The 12,507-nt window shown below is 46.3% G+C and overlaps 1 protein-coding gene across 3 annotated transcripts in view; it reads right to left on the bottom strand.

Moving 5' to 3' along the window:
• Positions 1–90: 90 nt before the first annotated feature.
• CAMK1 (calcium/calmodulin dependent protein kinase I) overlaps positions 91–12,507 on the bottom strand; it is a 43,369-nt gene continuing 30,952 nt past the window's right edge. For all 3 annotated transcript variants that reach the window (XM_028719710.2, XM_028719709.2, XM_077925146.1), the window contains 7 exons: positions 11,273–11,399; positions 8,303–8,378; positions 6,754–6,866; positions 6,357–6,435; positions 4,708–4,795; positions 3,365–3,461; positions 91–1,793 (listed from right to left, as the gene is read on the bottom strand). In XM_028719710.2, the coding sequence (XP_028575543.2) occupies positions 1,729–1,793; positions 3,365–3,461; positions 4,708–4,795; positions 6,357–6,435; positions 6,754–6,866; positions 8,303–8,378; positions 11,273–11,399 (645 nt within the window). In that variant the 3' untranslated portion in view covers positions 91–1,728. The remainder of the gene's footprint in view (positions 1,794–3,364; positions 3,462–4,707; positions 4,796–6,356; positions 6,436–6,753; positions 6,867–8,302; positions 8,379–11,272; positions 11,400–12,507) is intronic.

The raw sequence follows: 12,507 nt of genomic DNA, 5'->3' as shown, positions 1-12,507 counted from the left end.
CGGTTGGTTGCTGGGTCAGGGGGCACCAGCGGCAGCTCCCTTCTTTTCCCCCACCCCTTTGCCCGCAGATAGGGTAGATGAAGACATGTGCGCTTTCTTCCTTTTTAATACAAGAACAAGCAACAAAATAGAAACTTCGAGTTAGAAAGTCCTCTTGAACCAAGAGAGTGCAGAGACAGAGAGAACATGGGCGCAAAATGTGGAGCTGCGAGCGTCAAGAGCAGGCAGGAGAGCGAGAGGGGAAGGGGACCAAGCCAGTCTTCTTCAACCTGGTGCTTCTCCAAACGTTGTTGGAGAACGTTGACTACAGAACTCCCATGACCCCCTAAACATTGGCTGTGTTGGATGGGAGTTGTCGTCCAAAACATCTGGAAGGCACCAGGATGGGGAAGCCTGGACTCTATACACAGTGGGAAGAATCCTGGTTCTGCCAGTTGGGTGGTGCAAAGGCCAGCTTGGATGAAGACAGACCCAGCGCTTCAAGGGCTGCCTCAGTGGGAGCGTCGTCTATGGTGTGAACTTCCCTTTTTGGCAACTGGCGCTGCAAACGCATCGGCCCAACAAGCCGAATCCTGCATCAGCAAGTTGCTTCCCGTGCCGAAACGATGTTTCAACAACCACTCAATCTTGCCTTCCCCCTTCTACTCCAACGCTGTTTTCGAAAACAGAGGCATACACATATCTCTGCAAGTGCGCTCCTTCTTCCCTGACCCCCCGCAAAAAGAAAAATACAAAACACAAAGCATTTTAAAAACCGCTGCAGGATTTGCTCTGGAGGCCGATGGTATGGTATGGGCCATGGGCAGGAACTGACAAGGTACCCAAACACAGTTCCCTTTTCCCCATAGTTCAACCGGAACCATACGGAAAGTCAGCTAAACTGTTTCTCTCCCACCTATGCCTGGGTATATATATATATATATTTAAAACGTACATCTGTGTCAAGGGTAGCTGTGGTTCTATCAAACCACCACTCTTAAAAAATAACGTGTCCTCGCCCACAGACAGCCAAATGACACCAGAAGATTGAAACCGCCTTTCAATCTAGCTTCACGTTTCTCGACAGCGGAAATGCACTTATCGGGAGGCGCGCCTCAAGATCAAATTGTGAAGGGTCCACAAGCAGCTTTTGTTTTCCTTCGTGACATGATTAGGGTGATCTAGAGTTAGGCTCGCTCTTTGTGAACCTGCTTGTTGGCTGGAGGTGATATGATCAGAGTGGGGGACTTGGTTAGGGTTTTTTATGGGGGGGGGGTGAGGCATCCTCAAGCTCCACAGCTGCTGCAAAGGGCCTGAGCAGGCCACTGTGTGGTCTTTCCTAGACAACACCACACAATTGGGCAAGGAGGAGGACGACATTGTCAGCTCGGGTAGGGGGTCAGCATAGGGCACAGACAGAGCTGGCTGGCTGCGGCCAGCATTTGGCTGCTCTGTGTTAGAGAGAGAAGAAGAAAAAGAAGAAAAAGAAGAAGAAGAAGCATCTCCAGGGAAGTGTGTGGCTTATGAAGGATCAGGCCCCATGTCCAGGTTCAGGAGGGCGTGGCTTAGCAAGGGAAGCTTTCCCTGCGGTGGGGCTCAGCCACACTTAATTGGGAGGGGTGTGGGGCAGTCCCAGACCCTTCCCTGGCTCCACTTGTGGTAGCACAGCAGAGTGGGGCTTTGGCCACCCGCCCCATAGTGGGTTGATCCTGGCACCGCCATCTGTGTCCTCTGTCCACTGGGGAACGTTCAGTCCCGCATCTGACGGTGAGAACCATTCCCCAAGGATTCCTCGCTGCTACTGGACGCTGAGCCTGCCGAAGAGAAAAGGGACTGTCAGGACTGGGCTAACTGCGACTACAAGCACAACACAACCAACACAACACAACAAACACAGCACAAAGTCAGCGAGGCAAAGCTGCCTAGCTGCTGTCTTCCGGTCAGCAAACTAAAAATGGTGGTCTTTTGCACTAGATTATATATAGCACCTTAATACTTTTGTGTTTACAGGGAATCTCCCAGCTGTGAGCAAAACCTCATTTTTCAGCAGTCGTAAAGGGAATCCCTAACAGACCATGCCTAAGTTGCTATTGCTATGCCACCCAAATGGCATCTCATTGACTGGCCAAACTGCAAGGTGAAGCAAGGGAGGGGGAACTGCCCCCAAAGGTTAATCAATATACCCAATTTAAGTGTGTGCATATTGTGTTCAAAGCATGTAAAGTTTTTTTAAAATAAAAAGAAGTGTGGAAAGCAGTTAACGTGTTTAATTTTGATATAAAGCGCACACACGCACAGGGGAAAATACAGTTTAGTTTCAAAACAAGCTGTAACGTCCTTCTTCACCCACATCCTACTCCCAAATCCCCCCATTCCTTCTCCACAAGCCCACCCATCCTTCGCAGACAAATACTAAATTTGCTGAATTTCGAACAACAGTAATTGGTGAAGCAACAAAACATTTTCCTTATTTTCTAGCTCAGGAAAGGCCAGGCAGTGGCTCCCTGGACAAAGCAAACAGGAGTGAGTTTTCAGGGGCACTAGGAAGGAAATGGGAGTTGCCTTTTCCCGTTTTCTGACATTGCCATCACTAGATGGCAGAAGCTATAAATGGCGGGAAAAGACAGTGGGAGTCACAAGGACAGGGAACTTGTGGCCTTTCAGGTGCTGGACTGCAACTTCCATCAGCCCCGGCCAGTAGCTAGGGATGAAGGGAGTTGTAGTCTGGAAAAACGTCCAAAGGGTGTCCAAAGGATCCCCAACACTGGAATAAAACCTTACAAAGGGTGAGGGAGGGAACATGAAGTCAAGTGTGAGGGTATCACAGAGAAGCAACTGTGAGGGAAGCTGTTGATGCACGGCCAGTTCGTGAGGCCACAGAACAGCATATGCCTGAATACAGGTCATGCGCCTTTGAAACTGCTAGCCCTTACAACCATTTATACCAATTTACTGCCATTCTGTCCCAATAAATGGGAAAAGAGGAGAGGAAATCCTCCAGCTCTGGAGAAAGTGTGTTTGTTAACAGGAAGGCAGGGATGGATTGGGGTCAAAGGGATACAAGCTTTCGTGTGTATTTAACTTGACTGCTTTCAATTTTGCCATTCAAGTTCCAAATGCAGAATGTCAACACTGAGGGGAAATTTTACCTCAGAATTCAAATGCCTAGGATTTGTCAGTGTATCAAAGGGGGGGTGGGGATCAAATAGTAAGATCAAACCTTGGCAGATACCAGACACAAATATTAACCACCGGCCATTAGTGAATATCAAGATTCACCGACGAAGGTCTTGAGGAGAAAATCTGTTTCGGCTCTATACTGGTGTCACCACAGTACACGGAGGGGAATACCCTGTGGCACCAAAGGCCATTCCCAGCCTCTCACCATTGCTCTCCTGCATGGCTTGACCAGGCCCATCTTGGCTGGTCCCAAGCTGTAGCTTCCTCATATGCCTGACCACAGCAGTTGCGTTGAAGGCTTGCTGTGTAGGACAAAAAAGAAAGAAAAAAAGAAAAGCAGATTGCTGTCAAAGATGGGGGAGATGCTGTCGCTGTATACCCCATTCCCTTAAAGCACATCATTTCCCCCAAAGAATCCTGGGAACTGTAGTTTATGGCTGCTGGGATTTGTAGCTCTGTGTGGGGTTAAACTGCACTTCCCTGAATTACTGGGGTGGGGGGAGTCACGTCTTTAAATGTATGGTTTGTATGCAGCCTGTGTGGCAAATGAGACAAACAGAAAATGAAAGCCTTTCTTCTTTTCCCTAACTGTTGGCACGAAGGAAACTCGAGACTGCAAATATCTATGCTCGGCTGTGTTCACTATAAAAGTATATTTGCACCATGGACCTAAACTAGATCAATAAGTTGCTTCCTTTTTCTGGGGCGCTCCTGGGATGGGGATAGATAGGAATCTCAAAACAAAATTCTAAACAGCTTCAACAAACTGGAGTTCCTAGGAGATTCTGAGGGAGGTTACCATCCCCATCTGCTTAATTTGTATGCCATATTCCCACAAAATTGTGCCGAAGTTCACAACATAGCAAATGAACAGTAAGTATAACGATTCCCCCCAAAAAACTTAGCAGGAACAGTTAGAAATAATAATAAAATCAGTAATACAAAAAATATCAATCCATACAACTGTATAAAGGTAAAGGTAAAGGTACCCCTGCCCGTATGGGCCAGTCTTGCCAGACTCTAGGGTTGTGCGCTCATCTCACTCTATAGGCCGGGAGCCAGCGCTGTCCAGAGACACTTCCGGGTCACGTGGCCAGCGTGACAAGCTGCATCTGGTGAGCCAGCGCAGCACACGGAAACGCCTACCTTCCTGCTGGTAAGCGGTCCCTATTTATCTACTTGCACCCAAAGGTGCTTTCGAGCTGCTAGGTTGGCAGGCGCTGGGACCAAGTGACGGGAGCGCACCCCGCCGCGGGGATTCGAACCGCCGACCTTTCGATCGGCAAGTCCTAGGTGCTGAGGCTTTAACCCACAGCACCACCCGCGTCCCTTATACAACTGTATATTAAATACTAAACATATTCAAGAGACTCTCACATGCCACAAGTGAATATCATTGGTAAAGGTTATCCTAAAGCAAAGAGCAAACATATATTCTGGCGGACAAAGGCTTTGCATTCACATTGCAGTTGGATTTGAGCAGGGACAGATTTAAGGCTCATGGGTAAAAGCACCCACTGACTGCTTCTCTGCAGGACGTGCCCTTACCTTCCACTTGCTCTTGGCAAAATTCTTTCTGATCTGCTCGCTGACTGACTGGTGGATGTTCTTATCTAGTGCGGTGTCTCCAGCAATCCTGGAAGGAAGAGCAGATAGGTTCTTATTAACAAGCCCCATAGGAGTGCCTTTGGCCTGTAAAGCCTTCTACGGTCCGGGACCCCTATACTTAAAAAGGACCACCTTTCACCATGTCAACCCACCAGGATCCCAAGATCAACATCTATACAAGGCATCTATACAAGGCATTGAAATACCAATAGCTGCCTCCACCATTCCAAGCGATGTGAGTTGCTAATAAGAACAGGACCTAAGGGAATTCCTGTTCCGATCAGCTCACCTGGTGCCAACTTTGAAATCCTGTAGGCCAGCCTTCTCCAAACCAATGGCATCCAGATATTTGGGGCTACAACTCTCATCAGGTACAATAGAAGTACAGTGGTACTTTGGTTTACGAACTTAATCCATTCCAGAAGTCCGTTCTTAAACCAAAGCGTTCTTAAACCAAGGCCTGCTTTCCCATAGCAGCGGGGGACTCAATTTACAAAGGAAACACACTCAACAGGAAGCGGAACATGTTCTTATTCCAAGGCAAGTTCACAAACCAAAACACCTACTTTCAGGTTTGCAGCGTTCTTAATCCAAGTTGTTCATAAACTAAGCTGTTCTTAAACCAAGGTACCACTGTACAATGAGAGGCTTACTCTCAAGTGGGTGCAAGATCACAGCATTGATTGTATTCCCACTTTCTTCCATTATATATATATTTTTAATGCCACTTTTCTTAGACAATTATAATCTCCCATCAATTAGGAGGGAGGGAGAGAAGTCCTACTATCAGGCTTGCAAACTGAAAAGAAATGACACACAAGGAAAGGCGAGTGGAGGGAAAAGGCAGAGGGGAGAGATCGGTTCTCCAACGCCGGAATAAAATGGTGAGCTATAAAAGTGCATTTACATCCAGTTCAGACCAGGCTCATCTTCTTGGCTGGTAAAAAGTAAAGTAAAGGGACCCCTGACCACTAGGTCCAGTCATGACTGACTCTGGGGTTGCAGCGCTCATCTCGCTTTATTGGCCGAGGGAGCCGGCATACAGCTTCCGGGTCATGTGGCCAGCATGACTAAGCCGCTTCTGGCGAACCAGAGCAGCGCACGGAAACGCCGTTTACCTTCCCGCCGGAATGGTACCTATTTATCTACTTGCACTTTGATGTGCTTTCGAACTGCTAGGTAGGCAGGAGCAGGGACCGAGCAACAGGAGCTCACCTCGTCGCGGGGATTCAAACCGCCGACCTTCTGATCGGCAAGTCCTAGGCTCAGTGGTTTAACCCACAGTGCCACCCGCATCCCTTTCTTGGCTGGTATTCCTGCTCAAATAGCAATTGGCACCCCTTGTTCCTTTGGCCAATGAATGGTAGCCAACGTGCCCTTTCTTCTTGCTTCCGCAGTCCCAGGGCACTGGACAGCTGGAGCGTAATGATCTTTCGGACAGGGAGGAGGAAGGAAAAAGCAAACTTCCTGCAGATGCTCCTTCTCTGACCAGGTTGGTCTCCCCCTTACTTGTCTTTTACAACTGGACAACAGGAGCCAAGAGACTCAAAGCCAGCTAAATGGATGATGGGGTGCAGATTCCTCCTTACCACGGGTGTTGTAGTGCCTGCTCACAGGTGAAGCGTTTCTTAGGGTCCCTCTCCATTAAATGCTGGATGAAATCTTTGGCTGAGAGGAGAAAGGAAGTGAATGAAGGCCTGAGTTAGCCAGTGAGTGGTGCCATTGGCCTCTTCCCACAGCACAGATCCATTGGATTCTATTTATTATTATTTTTAATTAATGAGAGTTATCTACCAATTGATTTATTTTTTTAAAAGCCCACTAAGCTGTTTAGATAAAGCGATCTAAAATATCCGCAAGAAAATACTGAAAAAACAAGCAATAAATTTTATCAAATCAGCAGTTTAAAAAACACAACAAATATACATAATATGTGCCTTGGTTCTGGCACTGGCATTCAGAGAAGCCACCATTTCCTTCCCTCACCTGATTCTGATATGTCGTCCCAGTAGGGGGAGTCAAATTCATATTCGGCCTTCAGGATCTGCTCAAAGAGCTTCGTGTCGTTCTCATCGTAGAAGGGGGGATAGCCACACAGTCTGAGGGGAGAAAGTGGGGACAGGGCATGTGTGACACTCAGAAGGCATGGCGATATACAACGGGGAGAGTTGGAAATAAATGTATAGGCTGTGAAGGAGCAAAAGAATGTGGGGAACTGAGGTAAATGGACTGGAAAGCGAGGGGAGAGAGGAAGAAAAAAGACAGAAGGTTACTTCCTGACCAGGGGATTAGAGGGGTAGAATCATTGTCAGGGCCGGCCCACCTATGAGGCAAGGTGAGGCAACCACCTCAGGTGGCAAGATTCACCTGGGCTGCAGAGCCCAAAGTTGATCTTTTCTTCCCCTCCATTTTCCTGAAGTTGATCTCCCCTGACCCCTTGTTCCCTGGCGGGGAGAGGGGGAGCCATTTCTGGGTCCGCCTCAGGTGCCAAAATGTCTTTGCCTGGCCCTGATAACGGCAGTTGCACCGTTTTTGTTTGTTTTACGATGGCATCTCTCTTTTTTGGTGCTTTTCTATTGTAAACCACCCTGTGATCTTCGGATGAAGGGGAAGGGCGGAATAGAAATTTAATAAATAAATAATAGTTGCCGAAAGAGAGAGGCGGAGCTGTTTCATTTGGGGGGTGGCGGCCTGCCCTCTCCTGGAGACACCGAGGCACCAAGCGAGCCTGCTGCTTGATGCGCCTCCTAAGCCACTCACTGACCAATCTTCTTACACAGTAGCGATGGGCAAACCAGTTTGTTTTCATGTCATTTGCATGTGTCTTTACCCATAAGTCCATTCCAGCCCATTTCCAACCGGGGAATTTGTTGCTTCTGCAAGTAGGAGATTGTGAGTGGTGATTCTGCGGGTGATTGGTGGGTGTGGCAAGAGCTGCCGTTGATTGGCTGCTGTTGTGGCAATTGGGCGGGCAAATGGCGGCTGCTTGCAGCGATTGGGCAGGCGATTGTTGGGTTATGCGATGTGTGCACGTTGCAGCGTTGGACAGTCTGGCGAGCAATTTTTGGCATTCTCCCCCCCCCAAAAAAAAGCTCCAAAATGCTGGGCATTCCCCCTATCAAAAGCTCAGCAACTCTGGACAATCACACCCCCCATTTTCTAAATTTCGAGTCCCCCAAAATAAATGGGGGTGTGTTATACACTGATAAATACAGTAATAATCCCCAAGAGAGGATGTACCACCTCTGTGGGCGGTAAAGGGTTAAAGGTGGCTCAGGTGGTTGAGTTGTGGGCCTTGGTGGGGGACAATATTATGAAACTTCAAGCTGTCCGTAAAGGAGAAATGAAAGGCCCATAAATGAACGGGCAAAAGTAGCTGTGTGGTGCCAGAAGCACCGTGGAAGGAGAAGAGTGGAAGGGAGTGTCCAGTGTTTAGCTGAATAGGACTCCCTTTGCATACGTGAATTCAGGAGCGATAGGAGGCAGGGCCTCTGGCTCCAGACCCACCGCCATCTCAATTCAACTCAGTACGTACAAGATGTAAGCAATGACTCCAATGGACCAGCAATCCACCGCTTTGCTGTAAGGCTTCTGTGCCAACACTTCAGGAGCTGGACCAGACCCAAGGGGAGAAAGAAGAAGAAAGTGACCATTAGAGATGGAAATTCCCTGTTGCCCAAATGTCGTTTGGGGACAGATGGGGAGATGCAACCCTTGTACTAGGGATCTCCTTCTAAAGGTGTGCTCTCCCAGGAATTTCTATGGACAAACACACACAAACACACACACACACACACACACACACACACACACACACACACGCCATGCCAGCCATCTCTCCCTTGTAAAGATTCCCCCCTTTCACAACCCCGACTTGTAAGTCTCCTCCAAACTTATTTCATCCCTAAGTAACATTCTCACCAAAGTATCATAGAATCATAGAGTTGGAATAGACCACAAGGGCCATCGAGTCCAACCCCCTGCCAAGCAGGAAACACCATCAGAGCACTCCTGACATATGGTTGTCAAGCCTCTGCTTAAAGACCTCCAAAGAAGGAGACTCCACCACACTCCTTGGCAGCAAATTCCACTGTCGAACAGCTCTTACTGTCAGGAAGTTCTTCCTAATGTTTAGGTGGAATCTTCTTTCTTGTAGTTTGGATCCATTGCTCTGTGTCCGCTTCTCTGGAGCAGCAGAAAACAACCTTCCTCCCTCCTCTATATGACATCCTTTTATATATTTGAACATGGCTATCATATCACCCCTTAACCTCCTCTTCTCCAGGCTAAACATGCCCAGCTCCCTTAGCCGTTCCTCATAAGGCATCGTTTCTAGACCTTTGAGTAGCTAAGTTACAGTCCAGGTTGACCCAAAATACAACAACGTGGACAACAAAACATTGGTGAAACAATTGACAATCGAGCCTTTCACCCACAAGCTGGTTTCTCCAAAATGTATAGTTAAAAAGAGGGCTACCAGAGGAAGTTTTAAGTGTATAGATGCAGAGCTGCAAACTCAACCCTTGGAATATGATATGGTGAGGGACAATCCTGATGGGATGATTATGAATTCCTGGCTGAGCTATCAGAAATTAGCTTCAAATGAAATAGGTGGTCTTCTCCCGAGAATCAAAAAATAGGCTAACACCGTTGAATGGGTTCCCACTGGTAAGAGGAATGGAAGCATTTTTTAAGACGAAATTGGGTACCTGGACAAAGTGGAAATGACAAGCACAGAGCCTGAAAGGAACTGGGGCTAAAACTGATGCCATGGAACAAAGAAGGTTGGCGTTCAAAGCAGAATAATAAATAGCTACAGTGGTGCCTCGCAAGACGAAATTAATTCGTTCCGCGAGTTTTGTTGTCTTGTGATTTTTTTCGTCTTGCGAAGCACGGTGTCGGGAAAGTTTTGGAAAAGCTTCAAAAATCACCAAAGTCTTCAAAAACCTCAAAAAAGGCTACCACACTGCGTTCTATGAGTTGCTCCTCGAAGTCAAGTCGCAACTGTATTAACGGTGTTAAGAAAAAGGAAACAAACTTGCAAGACGTTTCCGTCTTGCGAAGCAAGCCCATAGGGAAAATCGTCTTGCGAAGCAGCTCAAAAAACAAAAAACCCTTTCGTCTAGCGGGTTTTTTGTCTTGCGAGGCATTCGTCTTGCGAGGTACCACTGTATTTTTGAGCAATTTGATATTATTCTGCTACAAGAAACATGGCACAACAACTCTATAATGCTTAACAGATACAAATGTCCAGTACTTTTTTTCTTTAAAAAAATGTTTAGGGGTACTCTCATTTTGACTCAAGAAAAATCACCATTTTGTAGTTCAAATTGGGGGAAAATAAATACAGCAAATAGACAAAAGTACAAAGATTCACAAAATGTTTATGGGTATGAGTACCCCTGCATCCCACCCCAGAAAAACAGCACTGCAAATGTCACTCATTGACAGCCACTCCCTCAACAAAAGATGATAGGGCCAGTGGCAGGTTGAGTATGTTTCATCTCCCGCAAAGTTGAATGAAACTTATTTCATCCCACCCCAGGCTGCCATTCTGCCTATGAAAGGGAATCCCCTGTCCTGTAAAGTCCCAGCGAAAGGACTGTTTCAGATATTTCAGTTTTAGTACCCCTGTGCCGGAAACAAAGCATGAAATCCAAGAGTAGATCCTCATGCATTTATTTTAAACATCTATCTATCTAATCTGAATTTGCAATTTCCTGTTAGAGAGGGGAAAGATAGAAATATCTCCCTCTGACATATGAAAACACTTCAGCAATAGTAATTTAAACATTTACTGTACATTAACGTAAGCAGTCCATACTGTACAGCAGATCATTAATAATAATAATAATAATAATAATAATAATAATAATAATAATAATAATAATAATTTATTTATACCCCACCCATCTGGCTGGGTTTCCCCAGCCACTCTGGGTGGCTTCCAACGAAAGACCCAAAATACATTTAAAAATACGTACATTGAGCACATGTTGGGAGGTTGTGGCCAATCATAATTTCACATGGCGAAACACATGAATGGTGCCCCTCTTACAATGTACAGTGGTACCTCAGGTTAAGTACTTAATTTGTTCTGGAGGTCCGTACTTAACCTGAAACTGTTCTTAACCTGAAGCACCACTTTAGTTAAGGGGGCCTCCTGCTGCTACCGCGCCGCCGGAGCCCGATTTCTGTTCTCATCCTGAAGCAAAGTTCTTAACCTGAAGCACTATTTCTGAGTTAGCGGAGTCAGTAACCTGAAGCGTATGTAACCTGAGGTACCACTGTACACTGGATTTACATGCTTTTGCCTACACTGAAGTGCTATCCATATTTAGAAAGGCACTTAATACGCCCCTCCTGTTCGGCAAGCTGGAGGCAAACGGTAGCCCCACCTCCTCATAAAACCCCCCTCATGGCATGAAGTGATTTTCTTAGTCAGCCAGATCCACTCTTCTCAATTGGGGGGCAGGGGGTGGAATAAGAAACCTCTGCAGCTCACCCACATAACCTGGAGTCCCACATGCCGTAGACATGACGCTTCCTGATCCTTCTATCTTCGACAGCCCAAAGTCGCTAATCATGATCTTGGAATCTTCATCTAGACTGTAATAGAGCAGGTTCTCGGGCTAACAAGGGCGGAGAGCAGAGGGGAAAGAGGGAGATAAATACTGTCAGACTAGAGCTCCAAGTAACAATTTATTCAAAGCATTTTTTTTTAACCCCATACTTCAGCCCCCTCACAAAAAAGGTCCTAGTGTGGCTTACAGAACAGTAGAAAAACAAGACAGTTCCTGCCCTCTATGCTTACAGTCTAAAAGACACGACACAAAAGGGGAAAGGGATGAGGAGGGTAGAGGAAAACAACCAAACTCAGGCACTAGTTGTTAAAGTGCAGTTCTTATAACGGCCAGTTGGGACAGTTCAGGTAAGCATGGTGGAATGCAGAAAGAAATTATGCAGGCAGTAGGGAGAAAAGACCATTCTAAGCATCTTAAGAAAGAACCCCACACAAAACCAAATAATCAAGACAAGCTTGGTCCAGAAAAGAACACGGAACTGTCCTCCATTGGTGGTTCTTAAGCAGTGGTTGGATGGCCATCTGTCATGGATGCTTTAGTTGAGATTCCTGTATTGAAGGGGGTTGGACTAGATGACCGCCAGGGTCCCTTCCAACTCTACAGTTCTATTCTATGGACATAAGTACCGTAAATCAAATGTGCATAAGAAATGCATGGATTGATCTGTTAAACTTATTTCTAAAAGCTGATTAAAGGTAGCCTAGTCACAATAAGGTAAACATAATTTTTTTGGGGAGGGGGACATTACACAATACATTATTTAAGATACCAATTCTTGATACAATACATTATTTAAGATACCAATTAGCCCTTCACAGAACTAAATTTCCCTGAGGGAAGAGGAAGAGGTCAAGCTGCAATAGTTAAATTGCAAGTGTGTAATGTTAAATGCCTGCCAATCGCTACAACCACGAGACTTGAGATTCTTGAAATCTTACTGCTCAAAGCGGAATTAGCAATTATGATGTAAAGCAAAGAAGGAGGGGAAACCTCAGAGGTTAGGCCAAGCAACAAAAACATCTAAATGCCAAAGCTAGATGTTTCTACCTTATTGCCTGAAAGCTTTTATCACTCAAAAAGAAGCAGCTAAGAAAACATGGTTTCTACAAGAGAGAGCTGGAACAGTCCAGGCTATCAAGTTACGGTATGTAAAATA

The sequence above is a fragment of the Podarcis muralis genome, chromosome 2 (genome assembly GCF_964188315.1).
Source record: "Podarcis muralis chromosome 2, rPodMur119.hap1.1, whole genome shotgun sequence".
NCBI lineage: Eukaryota > Metazoa > Chordata > Lepidosauria > Squamata > Lacertidae > Podarcis > Podarcis muralis.
The sequence above is the reverse complement of the archived record's forward strand: the minus strand, read 5'-3'. Positions and strand labels throughout refer to the sequence as shown.